General features: G+C 58.2%; 1 protein-coding gene across 2 annotated transcripts; it reads right to left on the bottom strand.

The window, feature by feature from the left end:
• LFNG (LFNG O-fucosylpeptide 3-beta-N-acetylglucosaminyltransferase) lies at positions 1 to 11,742 on the bottom strand. Of its 2 annotated transcripts, none has more exons than XM_068422531.1 (8): positions 11,300 to 11,742; positions 4,134 to 4,182; positions 3,115 to 3,214; positions 2,812 to 2,965; positions 2,635 to 2,720; positions 2,168 to 2,354; positions 1,793 to 1,878; positions 1 to 1,704 (listed from the first exon to the last, which is right to left on the bottom strand). In XM_068422531.1, the coding sequence occupies exons 1-8, from the start codon at positions 11,690 to 11,692 to the stop codon at positions 1,638 to 1,640; spliced, it is 1,122 nt and encodes a 373-aa protein (XP_068278632.1). In that variant the 5' UTR covers positions 11,693 to 11,742; the 3' UTR covers positions 1 to 1,637. The 2 variants fall into 2 exon arrangements, with proteins under 2 accessions (XP_068278632.1, XP_068278633.1); XM_068422532.1 differs by having other exon boundaries at positions 2,168 to 2,333.
• Positions 11,743 to 23,008: the final 11,266 nt, after the last annotated feature.

Raw genomic sequence — 23,008 nt, 5'->3', positions numbered from 1 at the left:
TGTGGTCAGCAAAAAAGCTGCTTTATTGGTGAGGGCTCCCACGGGGATCCCGTGGCAGCGATCGGGTTCAAGTCCCTGAGAACACACTGTCCATGCTGGTTCCCCATCCCACATCTATTGCTTTTAACACATCCTAGTTACAAAAAGCACAGAGTGACGTTCCAGATACTGGAACATATAAATTAAGTGATAGTACAAGACAAAGCAAATTTTTTTTTCTTTCTTAAACAGATTATCAGAAGGTTGGGTTTTTTTTTTTTCCGATCCACAGAAAACGTATAAAAAGCATTTTAAAATCTACATATTTCTCAATGTGTGGGGTTTTTTTTAAAAAAAAAGGCACAGTAAAAAAAATACTGGCGCAATAACATATTTACAACGCACCCATTATGGGCTATCTTCACTCAGCTTCGGGTTGGAAAAGTTCAGCTCCGGCTCAGCCCGCTTAGCCCAGGGGTGCAGGGCTGGTGGCAGCAGGCAGGGCGGCCACGGGGGGGATGTGGGGTTCCTCTCCCTTCCTGGCTAAATCCCTCCCTGGCAGGGAGAGAGCAACGGCTGGGCTGGGAAGTGCTGCCTGCCCACGGCGGGTGCCTGACCGGGCACCTCTTGGGCACTCCAGTCACCCCAGCAGCACCCACAGCCGGGCCAGGGCTGGAGGATGCTCCAGCACTACAGCATGGGGGGGACGCCCATGCAGCCCCCGGCCAGACCTTGAAGTGCTGCCTTGCAAAGGTGTGGGGCTGCCTGCGCTCAACCTGCCTGCACCGCTGCCTGCACCCCTGCCTGCAGCCGGCCCGAGCAGGCAGGGAGGCGGCACTGGAGGGACACTGTACAAACACAGCACCCACACCACACAGCAGCTCCGGAAAAGCCCTCCTCCTGCCCCCCGTATTTATAGAAACCCTCTACATTAGTCTCTATAAATAGTGCAGAGATCGATGGTGCTGGCAACAGTTCAGCCAGACGGGAGGAGCTCCGGAAAAAGGAGCTAACGCCGACGCCGTCTCGCCGCCCACCCCACTGTGTCCCTCCAGTGCGGCTGTCGAGCACCCGGCAGCTCTGCAGCACCCTGGAGCAGTGTTCACCTCGGCCGGGAGGGTCCCTTGCCCACCTCCTGCCCACCCTCCGCCTGCCCGCCGAGCACAACTCGCCCGTGACCCTGCATCCGAACCAGGAGCTGGAGCTTCGCTGCTGAGATTTTGGGGCTGGGAGAGAGGATGGGGCGGGTGAGGTGTTAGGGGAGCGGAGTGGGGGAGGCACACACCAAAAAAACTTAACACTTGAAATGAAAAAAAAAAGAAGGAGAAGCAAGCCCGGGGGAGGCAGAGCCGCGCGGCGCCTGCAGTCGCTCACCACGCATGGCGTGGGGCCACCAGCGCCGTGGGGTGCCCAGGTTAAGTGCTCAGGAGCTGTCCCGGCTGGAGCGGGCAGCGGGGCAGGCAGGGCAGGCAGGGCAGGGGACAAGCGGCCGCACAGCAGCCTTCAGTACACACACTGTGCAATACCACAGCAACGACGTCTGTCCGTCCGTCCGTCTGCCTCACGGCAAGGCCGGACCGACACACCCGCACGCAGGTCCCGCACGCCCGTCGGATACCGGGGAAATTCGGGACGAAGTTGGAGGGGACACGCATATCCTAGTAAACCACGTTGGTGGGGCACCACGGCGTGTCAGGGTACAGCAGGCAGTGCACGGAGCGAAACCTGCGGGGGAGAGGAGCGATGCTGAGCACGGGGCGGCGGCAGCCTGGTGGCACCCCAGCCTGGAGGGGACAGGGTCCCTCCACCTCACCTGGATGGGTCCTCCTCGACGGAGAAGGCTCCCTTCATGTGGATGGAGTTGCGTTTGTTTTCGAACATGCCGTAGCTTAGTGTCACCTGGTGGGGAAAACACAGGGGGGTCAAGCAGCCAACGTGGCCATGAGGATCAAGCAGGGGCATGGGAGGGGCTGCAAAATTCACCCCTTTTCCCACAGCCTCCGGTCACGCTCTGCATCGCCCCACAGGGATGGGCTGATGAGGCTTTCCCCCTCCGCTGACTCTTTGGAAGCACGTCAATCAATATCTTAGCTGCGATGCCCAGTTTTTAGGTGATGCCATGAAACCAGATGATGGTACCATCCATCCCAAGCCCTCCATCCACCCCAGGGCATCAGGACAGGGGTACCTGTTTGTGTATCTCTGTCTTGGGCACCTGGTGGAGGTTCTCCAGGTGTGAATGGAAGAGGTTGCTCCGGATGAGCTTCACCCCCAGCACAGACTCGATGATGTAGCCGATGGTGCAGTCGTCGGGCAGGCGGATCTTCTCCGCTGTGCTCATGAAATGGCCCCCGCTGCGGGGAGACAGAGAGGAGCTGCAGGGGAGCAAAGTGCGGGGGCACGTGGGCAGCCCATGCGGTCTGGGCTTGGCCAGTGGGTGCCCAGCTCTAGCTGTAATTAAAAGTCAATTAGACTTGGGAGAACTGAGGCCCTTCCCAGCTTGTTTCCAAGCCTCCTGCAGAAACCCCCAGCAAGGCAAAGGGAGCAAGGTGGTAGGACATGGTCCAGCGTCCATCCCCAAAGATGTTGTCGCCGCTCTGTGCCCCTCTGCGACCATGACGAGTCCCCATTGGAGAGCAAAGCCAACGCTCTTACCTGGCCCACGGGCTCATCTTCAGTGCCAGCCCCCGGCTGATACAAAACCCCGCTCCGCCCGTGGCAAACCAGAAATGCACCGGGTGCTGCGAGAGAGGGGAAGCAATGGCAGTGAGACCTCCTCCCGACGACCGGGGAGCAAACCCCAGCCCCAACCTCTCACCCCCCTCCCCTCACCATCTTGTTCTCGCTGATCCTCTCTGTAGCCTGGATGGGCCGGTCCAGGCTGGGCTTCCCGATGTAGATGTCCTGCGTGTGGGGATAGCTGGAGAGCAGCTTCACCAGCGTCCGCACGTTCACATAGTTGTCATCGTCCACGTGGCAGAACCACCTGCGGTGGCAGCAGTGTCACCGCGGGCCGGGGCAAGTCCCCAGAGCCCACGCTGAGATACAGCCCCAACAATGCGACCGGCCTCCGCCTGCCCTGTCCCCCCCCCTCGCAGCCCCACCGTCCCCACGGTGGCCCTGGGTGCTGCTTACTTTCTGCCAGACTCGATGAACTTGTCGTACTCCACAGCCATCTTGCAGGACAGGGCCTGGCGGCTGTGGGCAGCCGAGCAGTTGGTGTTGATGACGTTTCCTGCAGGAAGAGACGGGGGTCAAAGCCCAGTGCTGGGGTACCCCACACCCCCCTGCTTGCTCCGGCAGAGATGCTTCACCATGCAGATTCCAGGGGCACCAGGGTGATGGAAACCCCATGGATGTCCCTGATGCTCGGTGGCCTCCATGCCACATCATTTTGGGCAAAGAATGAATATTTTGTGGAATGGCTTTTGGATCCACATGAGACAAGGGAAGGGATGAGCAGCGGATGCAGATGCAGCAGAGGTTGAGCCATATCCCACGTGCTATGTACGATGCCACCCTACATCACCTTGCCATCCCAGGGCCATACACCAGCCACCTCAGGAGCGAGGGGGTGTCCGTGCGCCAGCTTCTCCACCCAGGACACGACAGCCAAAATCCTGCCCTATTCCTGCTGCCTTTTCCCACAGAGGCCACCTGTTATTTGCTTGCCCAGCTCAAAGGCAATCAATTCCCGGCCTGAAAAGGAGTCATTTGCATGGGGAGAATAGACCGAGCTGACCCTGGCCCCGGGGAGCGGCTGACAGGGAAATGCTCCCATAAAACCCTGTCTGTGCTGCCCATCAATCCCAGCTTGCCCCAGGGACAAACTGGTGCAAAGGCACCTCACTCTGTCAGCGTGCTCCCCAGCAGCATCATGCAGGAGATGGGCTGGTCTGACTGGGAAGGAAACCCATCCCCAGGCTCCTGGACAGAGGCTGCATTATACACCATCAGTGAAACGAGTGGCCTCATTCTCAGCCCAGGTCCCTATGGCAAGGGCTGCTAAGATTAGTGTCTAACCGGTGGCATTTTGACCATTTTTTTCAGAGTTCCCCAGGGCAGGCTCCACGCCAGCCCTGCTCCCCAGGTGGGAGCTCCTCAGGGGACCTGGCCAAGTCACGCACACAAAGGGACAAGGGCCACAGACTCACGTGCTTGCTTCTTCAGCTCCTCATCCTCCCCATCCGTGAAGATGAAGGTCTGAAATAGAAGACGAGGCACCTTTGAGGACCAAGGCCACGCAGCTTTGGATGCCATCTGGCATCCCTTGGCGGCACTGGGGCTCGGCCACCGTTGGGCCTTGGTGTTGACTTCTTCCCCTTCGACAAAACCCAAAGCAGCACCACAGAGTTGGGCATCCCTGCGACACACTCGGCCTCAGACAGAGAAGGGGGCAAAGCTGTCCTGGCAGGACACGGCACGCAACGCCATGGCTCACCGGGGTGCAAACCCCAGCCCCCTGCAGCCCCCACGCTAAGCACCCCCATCCTCGGGGCAGAAGCAGGCAGGAGGGCTGTGGGCGACGCGAGGGCCGTCCCCAGCACGAGGCGGGTGTGCAGAGAGGAGCAGGTGACAGGGAGCGGGTGCAGAGCGCGGCTCCATCTGAGCAGAGACTCCAGACTTTGGCCGGCGCGGCCGGCACGTGCTGCCGGGGATGCCAGAGCAGCCGCCCGTGGCTCTCCCTGCCCGGGCAGGTGTGTTTGCCCACGTCCCCGGCTGCCAACCGCGTCCCCACCTGTGTCAACAGCACGTGGCCGTCCTTGGCCACTTGCACAGCACCCCCATGGCTCCTCTCCGCTCCCCGTCCCTGAGCCGGAGCTGGCAGGTGCCTCTCGCCAGCCCCGAGGAGGGGACAGTCCCTTGCTGCCCACTCCAGCCCAGTCCCCGCGGTGCCAGGCAGCACCCTACCTCCTCCCCGGGCACCCGAGCTGCCCGCCCGGCTGCACTTCTCTATTTACACAGCTAATTCCTGGCATATGCCGCCCTGGCAGGAGGATTTGGGCGGGGGGGGGGCTACTGTTGGCCTGGGATTTGGGGAAGGGCGAGAAGCAGGAGGAGAGAGCAGGGGGTGGGAGAGGCATCGCCATCAATCAGCGGGCAGCAAACAAAGCTGGAGGAGAGAAACCACAACCAGCTGCCAAGCGCTATTAAAAACCAGACGTGCACAAAAGGGCAAAGGAAGAAAGACAAAAGGGCTGGGAGGGGGGTGAAGGCAGGAGGCGGCGGAGGGGGGACGATGGAGCCCGAGCGCTGGGGATGATGAATTACAAGTGAGCTGGAAATCGTGTGCCACCCCGCAGCCGGCCGGGGAACGCGCTGGGGTTTTGTGGTTTGTTTGCGGAGGTGGGTACAATAGTGGGGTTGACTTTACTCAGCGGAGGAGAGTTAAGCGGGCAGCGGTGGCCATTAGCATACAGCTGCGCTGGTTAACCCGGCCAGCCCGGGCGTGCTGGGGTCCGGGGCGAAGAGGCTGGTGGGGAGACTGAATGGGAGGGGAGCGGGGCACGTTCCTGGGGACGGGGCTACAAGTGACCTTTGGGGCTTGAAAAGGAGAAAAGAAAAAGAAAAAAAAAAAAAAGGATGGAGGAGGTGGGAAGGCAAGTTCTCACAAGCACACAGGCTGCCGTGCAGCCCGGCTTTTGGGGAGGGACAGAGGTCAGCCCCCCTCAAGGGGTCAGGAAGGCCCTGAGCAAAGGGTTAGGGGATGGGGAACCTGCTGATGAGGAGTGACAGTGGGGGGACAGGGACTTTAGCCCATCAGCTGCAGGGCCAAGGATGCCTGTGGTCATTGTGGCCCCAGGGACACATCACTGCTGGGGTGGGACAGGGTCAGTGCTGTGCATGAAGGAGGAGGATGTCACCCCCAAGCAACATGAGGTCCAGCCAGCACCTCGCTGCTGGTCCCCATTTTCCCCAGGGGCTCAGGGAGGGGTCAGGCACCTGGGGGGGAAGAGCTGAACCAGGGCAGCGGGAGACCATCTAAGGATGCCCAAGGTGACCCCATCACAGGCCCTCTCTCCCCACCCCAAGACACGCAGTGCTCCAGCACCCCCCTAGGGTCCAGCCCTGCCGGAGGGGGACGGGGGAGGCAGGGGGACACACAGCCTCCACACAGGCGAGGCAGAAAATGTTTGCTTGATTAGCTCAGAAACGCCGTCCAGCAACTGCCTTCAGCTGCTCCAAAAATAACCCCGCAACTAATCGTGCGGCTCAGCCACTATAAATAGACCACAGGGACAATTGTTTTTTCCTCGCCAGCACTGAAAGGCTTCATCCTAATGAGGCATCTTCCCCCAGGCCTCTCCTCATATACATCCACATAATTCTCCTGGAGCGGGTAGACCAGGTGGCACCTTGGGGACCAGGACAGGGGCACACAAGCCCTGCAAGCCACCTCATAGGGGCTATCAGGGCCTCACAGGGTCCCCACCTCCCTCTCAGCCCCACCACAACATTCAATTAAAACTAAAAAAAATAGAGACTTTATTTTTTAGTTAATTTGTCTGCATTTGTTGGAGGGTAGCTGTACCCTTCCTGCACGGCCTCCTTGCCCGGGGCTGCATGGGAGAGAGCAGAGGTGCCAGCCAAGCACAGGAGGTGACAGGCCAGGCAAGGATGGGGACAAGAAAACACCATGTCTGTGTGACAAGGAATCAGCCTTCAGCATCCCCCGTGTGGGGCGTTGGGCATCAGGGCAGTACCCAGTTTACTGTGGTGCAGGTGGCATGGGACACTACAGCCAACGTCCCCGAGCTGTCACCTACCAAGCCACCACCTCCAGCCCCAACAGCAGCAGGGCCAGCCCCCGAACCCTCTCCCAGGCAGAAAGCACCCTAAGCCCTTACACCCACCCCTCTCCACCTCTCTCCCACTTGGCCCCCTGTGCCAGCCATGGCACCAAGGGGTGCCAGGACCCCTTGGGCCCCCCCGCAGTAACTTTTCCTGCGGGGTGCAGGAGAGGAAGGGCCCGCTGCCCCCCCCAGCCCCTGCAGGAAACCTCATTGTTCTCAAAACTGCAGCTTCAAGAAACACAGGATGCCAAATCCCTCCCAAACAATAGCTGCCAGTGCTCCACACAGCCCCGCACAATGCGTGGCCTCCACATACGGGGACCGAGAGGCACCCGGGGTCCTTATGGCTGGGATGGGGTCAGCCCCCCCCAACTGCCTGCAAGGAGCCAGGCAGCCACCGGCAGCCCCCCGCCTCCTCCTCACCCTTGGGGAGGGCCCATTTCTTTTCTTATATTTTTTTTGCCCTCCCCTTCATTTCTCCTTTCGCAGTGACTCATTTCCCCCTCCAACGACCGAGCCCGTGGGTCGCCCATGGCTGGGTGCTGCGTAAGGCGTCCCACCAGCCGGGGCCACCTCGGGGTCATCCTGCCTGGCCCAGCAGTCCGGCTGCCTTCCTGGGGTGACACAGGCTCAGCAGACCCGGTGCCCGCCCTGTCCCCAGCAGCACACCCTCCAAAAAGGGGAACCTCATCCAGGCAGGCACCCCCGTGACCCTGCGGTGCACAAATCCTGCCCCAGCGCCACGTCTCACTTCCCCATGCTGGGAGAGGATGGAGCAGCCCAGCACCCACCTGCACAGCACCCGGGGGGGCTGCACCCCGCGTGGGTGCGGGGGAAAGAGGCAGCGAAGAGGTGCTGGGGTGGCGGGGGGTGTTCAGTCTCCAGCGGGGTAAGGGGCACCGGGGGGAGGTGAGGGTGCTGCCGGAGCAGGTCCCTGCCCAGCTCTGTGTCCCCCGCAGCAGCTGTTTTCCCTCCAGCCCGCAGGGGTTAGGAGGGAAAATCCCCACCCCGCTTCAAGGGGTTGGGAGCAGCGCGATGGCCGTGTCCCGGCAATGGCAGCGTCCCCGCTCCCGCGTGGCGGTGGCTTTCCCCAGGACTAGGGGGGTCTGTGCTGGCACAGGGGTCCCGGGGCTGGGACCCGCTGAGGCAGGGAAGCGGCTTGCAAGGCCGCGGGCCCTTCTTCCCCCGGCTCCTTTCAGCAAGAGGAAGAATCCTCCACTGTAATTTTAAATGCTATAATTTTTTAATAACCTCCTCGCAAACAATGAGCTCATTGTGCGGCGAGGGTCCCGCCTGGCGCTCCACGCGCGCCGCCGCCGGCTCCACCGCTTTTATGGACAAGGACAGCGGCATCGTTTGGGGCAGGCAATTAAGGGCCCCCCCCCCCCCCCCTCAAAAACCACACAGGCTGCCCAGGGGGGCAGCAGGGAGGGACCCTCACACATGAGCTGAATTCAACAGTGCTCAGCAGGCCCTGGCACACAGCCTGGGGTTGGGAGAGAGCTGGCTGCACCCTGGAGCTGGTTTGGGATGAGCAGCCCCCCCCGGTCCCAGCTGCTCCAGTGGGAGCCCAAGTGGGACACACACAGCAGCGTGCTCCGCCACGGCCACCCCGAGGATGGGGACCCTGGCCAAGGTGCTAGAGAGATTTGGGAGCCGCCACCGGAGGAGCGTGCTCTCTGGAAGGCAAACCCATTCCCTCTGCCCCGAGAGCAGGAATTTTTCAAAGCCTGCAATTACCGCGCCGAGCTGGAGGAAGCCAGCAGATCCCACGCTGGCAGGACCCCAGCCCAGCCCAGGCCCCTCACAGGCACCGCGGCATGCGCCGAGCCGTCCGGCCGCCTTCGGGGTGCCCCGGGGAAAGGGGATGTTTCTTATGCAACTCTGCTGCTGCAAATCACCCACCTCAGCAGGAAAGCAGTGGGTTTGGACTCGCTCCTGTCCAGGATTTCTGCCTAATAGCCATCTTCCTCCCCTCTCTCTTTTCTTTCAACTGAAGTTTCCTCCAGCATCCTAAGGATATCGAGACAGCTGGAAACTCTCCCCAAAGCAAGGAGGGGAAAACCCATAACTCTCCTCCAACACCAGCTTGTCCAGCCTGGATTGTGCAACCCAGGGAGCAGATTTAGAAGGGAATAGAGAGCTGCCCTCCCCGTGCAGAGAGCAGCAGGAAGGAGAAAGGGATGTCCTTTGCAGTGTCCTGGAGGGGACAGAGGGCAGGAAACAGGGACTATTGTAGGCAGAACAAAGAGCAGCCAAGGAAAGACACAATAGATATCCCCCTATCTGCCAGGGTCCAGCCTGGAGTTACCTGCCAGCTTTAACCCCTTCGCACCAGTGCCTGCATCCCTCCTCCCCAGAGAGCTGCCTGGCTAATGAACAGCCAGGTTCGGGTTTGATGCAAGAGGAGGGTCAGGGGAAGGAGAGACGTGGCATCAGGCATGGGGGATTCTCAGCCCTTGGGCAGGAACTTCCCCACATCGGCGAGGCAGCACCGAGCAGCGCTAGCGAAACGAGCAAGAGGGACAGGATGAGAAGAGACGGGCCTGACTCAGACCAAGAGAGACGTTTGAGAAGAGGCAGCGCCCCGCTATCACCACACCACCCTCCCAGGGCAGAAGCCACAGGGCCAGGCAAGGAGGGGATGCAGGAACTGCACAGTCCCCCTGGGACAAGGAAGCAACAGAGATGAGCTCCATGGCACCAATCCTGCACTCTGCAGGCCAAAAAAACCCACTTGATGCCAAGTTTGGGGGAAGCTCAGGGTGCCCCAGTGCTTCCCAGAGACAGTGGCCAGGTCAGCGTGGGAAGACCAGAGCCAATCACCACTGGCAGCGTGGGTTCATCCCCTCTGTCTCCATGTGTGTCCTCCCTCCCCAGCCCTTGCTTTGCTCCACAGGAGTTTGCGCCGCCTCCAGCTCTCTCGGCAGCTCCTTGTCCTCAAGTGCTGTACAAGAGCCGTCACTCAGCGGCTTGGCTTGTCAGGCGGGCACCTCGCCGGGCTGCGGCCCCCCTGGCTTCATGGCCCTCATCTCTAGGCAACCTGACCTGGACACGGCCGGCTCCGACTCCCCGGTTCCCATGGAAAGTGCCACACAAGAGGCTGCGAAGCCTTTTCTCTGCGCCAGGAGAAAAGGGGCTTTGTTAGCTTGCCCAGGGGGACAGCGTGAGAGCTGAGCTTCGGGTCTCTGGGAATCCAAACGGACAAACGAAGCACAACAAAAAAAATCCTAGAAGAAAGCCGGAGCTCACAAGAGGGAGGGAAAAAATAGAGCAGCCATTCCCAGGATCATCTGTAGGTGCTCAAAGAGCGTTTCCCCCACACACCACTCACCACCCCCTCGCAGTGACAGCAGAGCATAAAAGAGGTTTCCATGAAATAACTGTCCCAGTGAGAGATGGCAGAGCCACTGCCAAGCCCAGGAGACCCGAGCAAAAAAAAAGGGACAAGATTCACAGGGAGGGGGAGGGAAGTAAGATAATGCTTGTGGTAAGTTGCAGGAGCCAAGACCCCTTCAAGGCCCAGCAGACCCGGGTGAGGGAGGCAGGGGCAGGTCAATCCCCACCCCGCCTCCCTCCTCAGCCACTCCAGATTTCAAAAAAAACAGTTTGCAAGCGAGAAACACAATTCCAGTGCCAGGAGGAAACACGTGAAGACAGTAGGATGGAAAGGTTAGGACCAGGCATAACTTACTTGAGAAGCTGTCTAAAGACAGAAAAAGTGCCTTGAGAGCAGATAGCAAGGCACATTTCCTAAGGAAACAGCTTTTTTTTTTTTTTCCTTTTCAATTTTGCTTCAGTACTTGAAGGACAGCAAGGGACTGCCAGGGCTCTGGGCAGGACATCAATAAGGTCAGGAATCGGACTAGCTGGAACCGCCCTGGTGTAGGTGAGGCAGAGCAGACCTGCGAGAGCCCCCAGCCACTCCAGTCCTGCCCAGTTCCTGGCAAGGGGACCGAGAGCCTCGGTACATCCCAGTGCTCTCCCAGCCCTGGACTGCTAAACTGGGTGTCCTTTGGGCAACCCACCTGCAGGCACCTCGTGGGCTCTGCTAAACCTCACCTGCAGCCGGGTCCTGCAGCCCAGGAGAGCACCCACAGGGACCTGACCCTGACTGTGGCACCAGTGGGTTCTTTTGCATCCCTACACCGTGCCTCAGTTTCCCCACTGGAAAGCAACACGGGGCAAGCTCTGCAATGGGGGCCGCTCAGCGGGAAGGACCCCACAGCAGAGTTTTGGGGGCTGCTGAGTGCAAGGAGCCCAGGTCAGGCTCCCTCCACCACTCACCCATCCCAAAGTCACCCTGCAACGCTGCACTTCACCCTCCCAAAAACACAGCCGGTTCCAGAATAGCCTCGAAATAAACCCCCCCGCTCAGCGATATGGGGGCAGCGGCATTCACCGGGCCACAGCACCCCACGGACCCCCACGGCAAGGGGCCGGCACCGCAGCCGACACCCGTGGGCTGAAGCCCGGCCGGTGCCGCTCCACCCCGGCCGGCGGCGGGACCGTCCCCGTCCCCTTACCATGTCGCGGTTGCGGGAGATCCAGGTGTCGAGCAGCAGCTCCAGCCGCGCCTTGTGAAACTTCTTGGTGGTCTTGACGGCGATGAAGACATCGCGGGGGGAGATGTCCTCGGCCGGCGGCCGCGGGGGGCTCGGCGGGGCGGCGGGCAGCTCCCGCCGGGCTCGGCTCAGCCGCCCGAAGTAGTCAGCGAAGCTGCGGAGCCCGGGGGGACCCTGCGCCGCCGGGGGGGCCACGGCCGCCACCCCCAGGCTCTGCAGCGCCCGCTGCGCCCCTCCGGCCTCCCCCCGCGCCAGCCCCGGCCTCCCCGGCGGCTCCACCATGAGCACCAGCAGGCAGGTGAACATGGAGCCCACGAGGGACAGGAGCAGTTTCCTCCCGCAGCTCTTCAGCATCCTCCCGCAGCTCCGCTCCTCTCCGCGCCGCCACCGCCGGCCGCGCTCCGCCCGCCCCACCGCCCCCGGCCCCCGCCGCGCCGCCGCCTTTAAACCGCCCCCGCCCCGCCCGGGGAGGGCCGGGCCCGGGGCCGCCCCCACGCCTCTTCCCTGCCGGCCCCCTCCACGCGTCCCGCCCGCCCCTCGGCCCCTGCCCGCGGCCCCTGCCCGCGGCCGGCCTCTGCCCTGCCTGGCCCCCGCTCCGCTCCCGCCGGGGCCGTGCCCTGCCTTGCCCCCGCTCCTCCTTCCCTGCCACCGAGGTCCCGGGGGGCGGTGGGCAGGGTGCAGGGTGGGGGGGGTAGGCCGGTCCCTGCAGCCCCCAGCACGCCGGGAGCATCACTCGCTGCTTCATCGGCAGCAAGGGCTGCGGTCCCGCTCCCGCTCATCCCGAGCTGGCGTTTCCCTGCACCGAGGTTTTCTCACAGCCGTGTCCAGGAGGTTACCAGAAAGCCGACCAGCCTGACCAAACTCCAGGCAGTTTCCCATCAGTCTCATCTGAGGCCAAGCATAATTTAAAAAAAAAACCAAGAAACAAAAACCCAAAACCCCAAAACCCCACAGCACTCCTCGCACTTCCGCCAGGTTCCAGTCTGGTGGGTGAATCTGGGAACGGGGCACTGAGGGGTCTGTCCCCATCCCTGCTTGGGAGTCGCTCCCAGACCTGGCTACCCCACCCCGGGAGCAGCACCGTGCTTTGGAGGTGCAGGGGTGTCTGAAAATAAGTGCTACATAGGTACCAAGCAGGCCCCCCCAGTGATCGCTAGCCATGATAATGACGCCTTGTTAAATGAAACACCGTTTTTCTAGCCAGGCAGTGGGAGAAGTGGCAGCTGCAAGGGAAAACCAGGTTGAAATCTGGTCCTGGATGTGCCACCAACCTGCTATTTTACTGACACCAAACCCCAGGGCCTCTTTTCCCCTTTATCCACCCTCTCTGCAGGCAGGGAGCCCTTGGGGTTTTCTCTCCCAGTGTGTGCGCTGCTACAGGGAGGCAGATTTGGGTTTGGGCCCGGGCTGCAATGTAATGCCATAATCAGGGGCTGCTGCATTTTTGGGCAGGGATCTTGTCCAACTTGCATTTTTCCTGCTGTCACGTGCTGCATTCATCTCTGGCACTGGATAAACAATACCATAATACCAGGCAGGACGAAGCAGGGAGGCTGCTTCCTCAGGCAAGCCCCAGCATTTGCCTTCTCCTGATTTTAGGCTATACGTTCCCCTGGTCAGTCCTTGAACCATGGCCCTGGGCTAGAAATGCTCGGGGAGGCTGTGGAGTTTGGTTTTGCACGGCACTGCCCATGTCTAGAGAGAGACCTGTGCTGCCAAAGTAGTCTCCCGTAATAAAAGAAAAAAAGAGCAGTTAGACCGTACAAACACAGGAACCGAATCCCACACTCCCCACTTCCCGCTATTGCTGCAGAGCCCAGCCTCCCAGGCTCAATTTGCTTTTTTTTTCGGGCGCCTTTTGTCTCCAACCCGATGGCACAGCAACCGCGGCTCGAGAGGCAGCTGAAAAACCGTATCGGCAAACCCCTGAATGAAGAAAGAGCCCCTTTCTCCAGGAGCCAAAAGGGGAGGAAAGGCACTTTTCCCCCGACCAGCTGCTCTCCCACTCCCGCAGCCCCGGCGCTGGCCGGGGACACGCGCCGTGGACAGATGTTGGGGTCCTGGCCGGCGCCGTGGGGCAAGTGACAATACGGGCTCTGTGTGCCGCCGGCCCCTGAGCGATGCAGCAGGGTCTGCTGAGCCATCGTGCTGCCGCTGCCACCAGCACAAGGGCTCTCCCGGCCCCCTGGCGCTGCCCGTAACCCCCTTCCCAGGGCTGGCACTCGGCTGAGCCTGGCCACCCAGGGTCGGTGAGCCGCGGCAGCAAGGGGTGGCATTGTCCTGCTGGAGCGAGACTCCCCTGGGATTGTCCTGCTGCTGGCCGTGTCCCTGCAGGCTTCCTCTCCAGGCGCCTGGCCTCCTGGCTCGGCCCTTGCCTGCCATATGGACGTCCCCAGCGAAGCACTGTCCCTCTTGGGGAAATGGTGATGGGGTAAGCAGTTGCCCTGCTTACCCCTCAGTGGGCACAGGATGGTACCCAAGGGGTGGGGAGCAGGAGGCTGCTGCAGGGAGGATGCTCTCAGGAGCGCCCTGTGCCTAGTTCGTTGGCATTCAGCCACTCTTCTGCATACGAAGAGCCTAACCCTAACTGGGGTGGCCCCAGCAGCAGACAAATTTGGGTGCTCCGTAAATACACAGGCTAGGGGAGAGGAACAGTGTCATGTCTGCTCTGCAGGAAGGATGCCAGGGCTGGGCCAGGAGGGGAATCTCAATTCCTCCCCCAAAAAGGATCCCATTTTGGACACGGCCGGTAACTCACCCCATTGAAATGTCACAGGGTGAGCCCGGCTATGGCTGTGGGGTGGTGGTGTACCTCTCACTCTGCCCAGCTCCACAGGGATGGGTCTGAGCCAGAACCCGTTGCCCAAGTCCCCCATATCTCAGGGATATGCCCTTTGCAGAGGACCCCCACCAGCTTTTTCCCACTGCAAATTAGCCTCACCAAAACCCCATACAGGTTTTCCACTGGAGCTGGCTGGATTCAGCCCCACGCCGACCCAGGGCCGGGGCTGCACGTGGGGCATCTCCCTTTCAGCTGTACTCTGATATTAGGTCAGTTTAAATTGATTTAAACCCTCTGCATCGCCCTTGCTCGCAGCCTGACCCCAGCACTCGATAGGTGGTCCCTAAGAGGCTCCCAGGGTCTCAGGGCTGCTAAAAATGGTTAATAAATCCCCAGTAACAGCGTTCAGGTCATCCGAGAGAAATGCCGCGCTCGGGCTGCAAAGCTGCATTGTCTGCCCGGAACGATTTACGTGCTTCGTCGGACAGCGGTTAAAAGCTCTGTCAGGCGCCGACTTCGCCGCCGTCGTATTGTCGTGGGTATTTAACGGGGTTCAGCCCCGACGTGCGGCTGGGCGGCCGCTGCTTCGACCGCGCGGCTGAGGTGTGTGAGGGAGATGATGGAGGAGGGTGGCTGGGGAGCTGGATCCTGCCCGTGGTCCCCCTCTCTCTCCCCCCTGCTTTTTCTTTCTGGGATTTTCTGAGAGCACAAAAGAGACTTTGCATCAATTACTGGTAGGAAAACGGCAGCGCCCCGCGGCAGACTTCTGTCCTCCTGGCCCGGGTTTGGTTAACTTCCCATTGTCTGATGGCTCCTCTATTCAGGGCCAGTATGAGGGCTCATTTTTTTCATCTCTTGGGTTTTTTTAACCACCCTGGGAACACAAAACCTTCCTGCCCTTGTAGCAGAGGGTCCGGCAGTGCCATTGGGGTGGCTGCGGAGAGCGGAGCATGTTGGTCCGTCTCCTCCCAGCACCCAAATCTCCCGCAATGGGTGCTCATGATGCATCTCCTGATGCTGAACTGTCCCCATCCCCATTGTCCCCTGATGCGCTCCAGCTCCGGCAATGCTTTATACTGGGACCTGCTGCAAACCCCAGACCCTACATCGCTTTCCCCCTCCGTCTTGGGGGACTCCGGGTCCCCTCGGCAGGGCGGGGGGGGACATGATGCGATCTGTACAGGGCACGTTGAGATCCCACGGGCCCGGGGGGCTATAGAAATGCAAAGCGTTATTATTTTCCCGGGGCTGAAGCAGAGGCCTGAGAAAGGTTGAGGGAGAGAGGCAGCGAGCGGGGAACAGCGGGGGATTTAGCTCCTGAAAAGGAGCCAGGGAAAAAAAGCGGGCGAAGAGTTTCATTGTGTGCTGGGCAGAGGGGGTCACGAGCAAGTTAAACTGGTTAATGTATTGGAGCAGCTTCCTCCGAGCTGCCGGGAGCAAGCAAAGCCCTGCAACAAAAGGCCCAGGGAGCATTCTTGCGGGGAAAGTGGGCTCTCTTTAAAAGGATTTGATTTCTTTTCTGTCAGTTGAATGGAATTTGGTGGTGACTCCTCCAGGTCTAAGAATTTGGGCTTTTGGCGGTGGCGGGAGGGGACAGTCCCCGTCCCCCACTCGCTGCTCCCGCATTCTTCTCCATCTCCAGGCCCGCTGCCCCCAGATTACAGCCCCCGGTGTTGCGGGGGGAGAGGGGCTTGGGGAACGCAAGCGGCCCCGTAGACTCACTGATCCTGAAAGAAAGCGAGGGGCACGGGGCTGTCCCTGCCCGGCCTGGTTTCTCATGCTCCCTATTCAGCCCAGGGGAGGGAAGGTAGATGTGGGGAGCAGGGAGGGTGGTGGGGCACCCGCTGCTGATTTAATGCCTCTCTCGGGGCTTCACAGTCGAGATGGATCTTGAGGGGGTTTCGGCAGTGTAGGGTGTGTGAGGGAAGCTTTCTGTTCCTGCCTTTGGGGAGTGAAATTTTAGTGTTAAAACTGTGGAATGAAGGTAAAAACAGAAGGGAAAGGGGACCTGAACTAGCGAAACCACCTGGATGCAACCCTGCTTTCCCGCATCCTGTGCATTTATCTCCTCCCAACAGCAGCTCCTGGGGCAGACCTGGCCTTACAGACCTGGCTCTCCCACCCCCAAATCCCCTGGCTGGTGGGCAGGAGCCCCCCCAGCCTTTGCAAGGCGACAAAGGGGTGAACTGCTGCTGGCCAGGGATGCTGGCCTGGATGCAGGCTGTCTCCAGCTGCAGGTCTCTTGTTTGGTACCGACCCTGACAGCAAACCAGGGAGCTTTAGAGCTGTCCTGGGCTGGAGGCTTGCTGTCGCACACTGCTTAGTTCTAACTGTCAGTGTGGGTTTGGGGTGGGTGGTAAAAGACAATAATTAATTAAGCAGAGCTGAAGTGACTGGTGGCCCTGCACTGCATGAGCTACTGCAGAGCCAGAGCCTTCAGCCGCAGTCAGCTGGTCAGACAGACAGAGAGAGGCAAGTGGAGCAGCAAAGACTCCCACCGACCATGCCCAGCTCACCGTGCCTCAGTTTCCCAAGCGGTGATGTGCCTCCAGCAGAGATCCTGTGGTCCCTGTCCCCTGGGCAGCTGCCTGTTCGGAACAGTCCCTCATGGGCTGTCCATGGAGCCTGTACGTGTCTGTCTGTACAGGCAGGGCCAGAGCACAACAAGATGAGATCACGGTTTGCTGCAATGACAGCCAGCCTGTCCCAAGCTCCTTCCAGACAGAGGTGGGGTCAGAGGAGCTGGCAGCTCCCGGCCTTTAATTTCTGGCCTCTTATTCTTTCTGGCCCTAAATTTTTTCACATTCCTGTCCTGAGCTGTTCTTCTCCCCAATTTCTTTCTGAAGATGATCCAGAAGCTGATGTCAGGGGAAGCATTTAGAGATTACCCCAAGGAGGAGGCAGGAGTCAAGTCTCATACTGGGCTGGACTGGGCTGGATGAAGGCCCAGTGAACCCAGTATCCCATGTCCAGCAACAGCAGAACCGGAGTATAAGGCACAGCAAATAAAGGCAGGCTGCTCCCAGACCCCATCCCAGCCAAGCCCTGCCCTGTGCTTGGCAGCCGCCGCTGTGGGTCCTGCACGAAGGGAGCAGAGGCAAGAACCGAGGGAGGCAGCAAGTGAGAGCAGGTGAGGCCTGACCCCAAAATGCTGCACATCAGCCCAGCTTAGGGCAGAACCCAGCTGTGCCCAGCTGTGCCAGCAGCCACGGGCAAGAGCAGTGCCGGGACCCTCCTTGCTGGGGACAGCGCTGACGCTGCATCGGGGAGCTGAGACGAGCCCAGGTTGCTGCTTGCCCCCGGGGCTCTCCTCCAGCTCAGCATCTGTCCTAGTGACTCCCTAAATCTCCTGCTTTAACGTCCACATTTGATGCAGTGGCTGGTCTTCCCCCATGACAGGACACTGGCCACTCTTTTCCTGCCCACAGCTACCTAGAGCTCCAGGTCTCCAAAACCTCCCGGGGAGAGGGAGCCAGGGAGAGGATCAAGGATGCTTTTTAACTCCGTGCCCAGACCTGAGCACCTCAGTGCCTGCAGCGTGCCCCAGAGCAGCGATAGCTCCCGCAGCCACCTGCGCATACCCTCTGCATCCAGCCCAGATCAGATACGTGTGTCACCCTGGCTGCCATACGCTCCTGCCAAGGCTCTTTCCACACACTGGCTGCCCCCAGGGAACTTGGCTTCTCTCCGGGCCCCCACAGCCTCTTGGCTTCTTCCTTGCCCCTGGGGTGTCCCGATGAAGTTGCCGAGCAGTTTTTCAAAGGTAGACCAGTGAGGCAATATTCACCCACCACTTCTCCCAGCTTGCCTTGGTGGTCTCCAAAAGCCCCTTCCCCATCACACCCCTGGGAAATTGTTTGCTCCCTTCCCATTCCCCCTGCAAAGGGGATTAAAAGCAACAGTTCATTTTTCATGTGATGTTAGTTTAAATAGGAATTTTGCTGCTCTGGCTTCGCCTGGTTTCCGGGAGCTGAAGCCGAGAGAGGGTGGTATTAGCGCTGTGCGAGGCAGGGAGGAGGAGGAGGAGGAGGAGGGAGGTGGGAGTTGAAAGGGGGAGAAGGGGAGGGGATGTGCTGGGGTGAAGATGGGATTAAAACATCCCATTAGAATTTCTGTTTTTGGAAAGCTCACAAAAATGTTGACATGTAGCATGACTAACATAGTGCAAATGTCAGCCTGGCTCTGCGAACGGGGGCCCTCGCTCTCCTCCCAACATGCTGGCCCCCTTTTAAGGCAAAAATATACAATGAGCCGCACAATGGCCGAATTCCAGAGAGCAGCGCTAATTGTTCCTCGCTCACGTCGGGCTAATTGCTTCGCTGAAACCATTCGTGCCTGGCCTGGATCCCACGTGTTTTTACCGTTTAATTAGGAGAGAAAAGCTGGGGCCAGGAAACGGGATGAGATGAAGGCAGGCAGAGATGGAGGACAGGTTGGGTGCCCTAACCTGGAGAGGAGACGTGCTCCATGTGCTCTGGGAGGCAAGCGGGCAGGGAGCAGCCTCTGCACCATGCCAGCCTGCAGCAGGAGAGAAGCTGTGCAGGCACCCAGGAGAGGAGCGGGAGACTGGGACGGCTCATGAGCCTGGCGAGACCAAATGTGAGATGGAGAAATGCCACCAGCGGCAAACATTTACAAGAAATACCTTCATCCAGCTGCTCGGTGACTGTTCCAAGGCTCATGTAGACAACAAGGGTGTGCGTAGCTCTTCACCTGGTGCTGTAATTAGGTCTGTCTGTTTGCAGACCATGTGCAAAGCTTGATCAGGACCCAGAGAGGGGAACAATAGATGGGCAGGAAATGCCTTTTGATGGCTGCTTATTGTCTTCCACCTTCTGGGGGAACTGGAAGTTTAACTATAGTCTTCCTTTTTCAGGTATTCCTGTACGGCATCATCCTTGGAGGATGCGCCTGGACCACAGCATCGTCTGGCGCTGGGCTCCATTGTGCTGAGGAATGTGCATGTGGTTTTCCCCTTGAATAGCTCCTCTGAGACTGCAGCGACCCAGAAACACTGCAGGGCCCCAGCATGTCCCCTCCGGGGGAGAAGGGTTTGTTTACAGGTGCCACTGTCTCCTCGAAGATGCAGCACAGCATCTCTTCTGCCTCTTGCACCACCACTGTGCTGCAGACGATGCCACTCCCCATATTATAAACAGGGGTGGGTGCACAGGTTTTAATATTAGCACTTCCTTCCCTTTCTCCCCATCCATCTTAGAGAGCACCACTTGCTCCACAGCAACCTCTGGGAAGCTTTCATCCAGGCTGTGTGGTTTCATAGGCAGAGAAAACCACTTAATTTATATGATCTGACACTGAAGTGCTGCATCTTCTAGGGTGGACCCTGATGGAGCTGATCTGTAACTCCTGGAGGCATTTCATCTCCCTGTGAATGCAAACAGCTGGGGATTCCTCCATTGCTCATCTACACATCTTTCTCTGGTGAGAGCCACCAGCCTCGTTCATGCAAGAGTGGTTTGATTCATTGGTCTCAGAAGCCTGTACCACCCTTCATCCCCCCTACAAGTGCTCCCAGCACGTAGGATCACAGCAATACAATTTGCACTTGGCAAGTTTAATTACTCAGTGGCCTCTGTGTCAGAACAGCTCTTGGCCTTATCAGCAATACTCCTGGTGGGATTGGGCACTCAGCACAATCATTTCAGATCAGTGTGAAAAGATTGTTCAAAGTGAAAATCTCAAAGGGAACCTGGCTCCAGCCTCCACTAGTGCTGCAGAATAGCCCCAGGAGCTCTGCTGATGGGCTGTCACACCCCTGGGGACAGAGGAGCTGCGTCATCTGTGGCTGGAGGTGTTTTCTTCCAGCTGTCCAGGAGGTGAGGGCTGCGCTTGGACTCTGCATCCCTCCCAACCCAAGACTCTTAGCTTTCATGTCTCTTGAAAATAAGAAGCGTTTTGCTCAGCTGCAGATGAAGTACGAATTAGCCACACAGTGCTCAACCAGGAGCAGATATGGAAACCACAGAAAACAGGGAACCCAAACTTGAAAAGTTCCCCAGAAAATCTGCAATTCTCTGTCCCAGTATAACAAGAGTGATCTTCTCGTTGTATTTCCATGAAAGCCCATAAGAGCACACCCACACCCTGAGGACAGGGATGTTAACAAACACTGGAATTTATAACAGCGATTTGTTCAGAAGAAAGGCTCCAGGTGAAAAGGACTGATACTTAAAAAAGAGAGAAAGAATTCTTTGTTGGCGCAAATGCAATACTTGTAAGTCAATATTTGCTCTTGCAGTATTGGCACACGCAGAAATGGTTTTCCAACATGAATAGGTTTCAGCCCAGCTGCTCCAGGATCGCGTTGTTCAGAAGCATTCAGATCCACTTCTTAAAACTTCATTAACAATGTGTTTTTTTAAAGCCTTTGGGGAGCTGAGAGTCTTTTATGACAAGTCCTTCTAGCCATTGAAAGCCACCAGCGCCATGGGGTGGCCTCGTGGTAGCTAACCAAGAACAGATGATCCCTTTGGGAAGAGAATACTTAAAACCCCAAAACACAGACAAGTCAGAATAAATCCATGTGGCAATAAGAGAGCTGAGAACATTTCTTCCCAGATCAGTCGGTCATGGACAAACCCCCAGATGACATTTAATCCAGGACTACCCCCCACCCCACGCATGTTTCCAGCTCCCTCCATGTGCTGGAACCTCACACCAAGATGCCCAGCACTGGTCACTCATCTGGGGTTTTTGAGCAGTCCCTTTGAAGTTACTGTCACGTGTGTATGAGCAGGGTGCCTGGGAAGTCCAGGTGGCATTAGGACCTGCTGGCCAGACACAGCCCATGTGTACCGTGAGCATTGGCTGTGGCCCCAGTTCTCTATGCCTGTGCCACACACAGAGCCTAGTGGGGAAATCCCCAGCCAAGGGATGTGGAAAGATGTTCCCAACATCCAGAGAGGCCAAGGGCCTTTCTTCAGACCTGGATTTATTTACACAAAAGAGGAAACAGAGTCAAAATGCCGGGAATTAATTTTCCTGCCTGGGAGGGGAGAAAATAACCCAGCCTAGCCACTGCACCGGGTGCTCTGGGAGCAGCTGTCCCAGTGTGTGAGGGACCCTGGGACTCGTGGACAGCCTGTGTCGCCTGTTATTCTGCTGTGACAAGATGAGCCAAGAAGCAAGCAAGAGTACTATAGGCTGGGAAACCAAGATGTGGTGGAGAACTGTGCAGTATTTCTGCATACCACTAGGGAAAAACTTAGGTCAGTGATCATCATCAAAACCCAGTAGCAAAAAATGAGGAAACTCCTTATTCCTGTTCCCCTCGGCTCAGAAAGGTTTGCGCCAGGAAGGGTGGAGGCGACGTGTTTTGTACTCTTGGAAGGGACTGGGCGTCCTCGACAGAGCAATTGCTCCTCTTGTTGCTGCAGAACAGCCTGTGTGCTTTGCCCCGTGAGGGTCCCCTTTGTCCCCCATTCCCTTGAAGGACCCCGTCTCAGGATGATAAGGGCATTTCTTTTGGGTTTACTTCAAGTGTTGCCCAATTAGAGAATTAACTGCATTCTCCATTTAGGAGTAGGATCCTGGGTGTGGGTTGTCCACTCTGGCAGAGAAATGACATTATTCAGGAATAGTTATCCTGGTTTGTACACTCAGAATAACGTGACTTTTATTCTGGAATAAGCTGGTTGCTGGCTGCTCATCTGGATCAGGGTGCAGGGAGCGTGCCAAGCCTACGGAGGGGATGCAGCCACCTGCCCTGTAGGAAGTGGGACCACAGCCAGACGGTGTGGTTGGGTCTGCACACACCGCTGGACAGGCACCCCGAGGCAACGGTGTCCTCCACTACCGACCTGGGCTGGATTCAAACTGGCAGCTGAGAGGGAAGAGGAAACCATATTATATTGTTATCTCTCACCTTGCTTCCCTTTCGTAACAACCTCATCCCTCTGCAAAACAGAAAAACACACTGGTGCCTTGCAGGGGCTGCTGGAGCCCGTGTGCTGAGCCAGGGCTGGCGCTTCCCCCACCGAGGGCCCTGCACAGACAAGCTGTCATTTCCCCCAAACCCAAACTGGGTTAAATGCAAAATGGAAAAGCTCAGGGAACAGCAAGACTTTGTTTCCCGGCTCGATCCCAGCCTCTGCAGGGTGGGATGCTGCTGCAGGCAGGTTTTACTCAAGAGGCAAGACCACGCTCCCACCACCTCCAGCCCCACGACCCTGCAGTGCCACCTGATCACTTTTACTGGGAACATATATTATAAATGCACAAACTAGTCAGCGATATGTATCAGAAATGTGCGGGGAAAGAGAGACTAAGCTCTCAAGATGGTTGCCATCGTGCTTTCCCCTTGCGCCGTGCAACAGTCCCGTCTCTTCAGTTTAAGCTCCTGAAGTCTCAGTCCCAGGGTCTAACAGAGTGCCTGGGTGTCAGCTCTGCCCACCCTAATCCATTCATGTGACTCCTAGACAGGTTCTCAGGAGCAATGAAGGCCATTTCTCTTTTTTTTCACATTGAGAAAATTCATGAGCTGGTTTCACATTTGTTTTTCTTTCAAACTTGAGGCTTTGCAGATATTAAAATATAATCCAGGAAGAATTTGCTTTGTGAGGGAAGAGTGTGGGATCACGGAGGGGAGAGGGGTCAGCGGGGGAGTGCAGGGAGGTGGGGGTGGCAAAGAGATTTTCGTTTCCCCTCTGTGTCCCATTGGGATCAAAGTTTTTACCTCCCTGCAAACAATAGTGGCCAGTATGGGACCAGTTAGAGGCTTTGGCAGACTCCAGTCTCTGCTGAGCTTGAATTTCTGTTTGCAGCAGGAATTTTAGACATTGCTCATGATGAGGTCAGAAGAAATATTCTTTGCAGGTGGCAAGAATTGGAGAAGGTGGCTGGGACCTTGGAGAAGGTGGCTGGGACCA

Source organism: Nyctibius grandis, chromosome Z, assembly GCF_013368605.1.
Source record: "Nyctibius grandis isolate bNycGra1 chromosome Z, bNycGra1.pri, whole genome shotgun sequence".
Classification (NCBI taxonomy): domain Eukaryota; kingdom Metazoa; phylum Chordata; class Aves; order Nyctibiiformes; family Nyctibiidae; genus Nyctibius; species Nyctibius grandis.
This window is presented reverse-complemented; position numbering and strand designations above follow the sequence as displayed.

Bases quoted from the DNA above. Each gene is read 5' to 3' on its own strand.
- LFNG (XM_068422531.1), bottom strand. From the start codon at position 11,692: ATGCTGAAGAGCTGCGGGAGGAAACTGCTCCTGTCCCTCGTGGGCTCC. The intron at 4,183-11,299 runs GTAAGGGGACGG...CTTCTATTTCAG, and splicing joins TCTCCCGCAACCGCGACATG to ACCTTCATCTTCACGGATGG. The intron at 2,355-2,634 runs GTAAGAGCGTTG...GCTCCCCTGCAG, and splicing joins AAGATGAGCCCGTGGGCCAG to CTCCTCTCTGTCTCCCCGCA.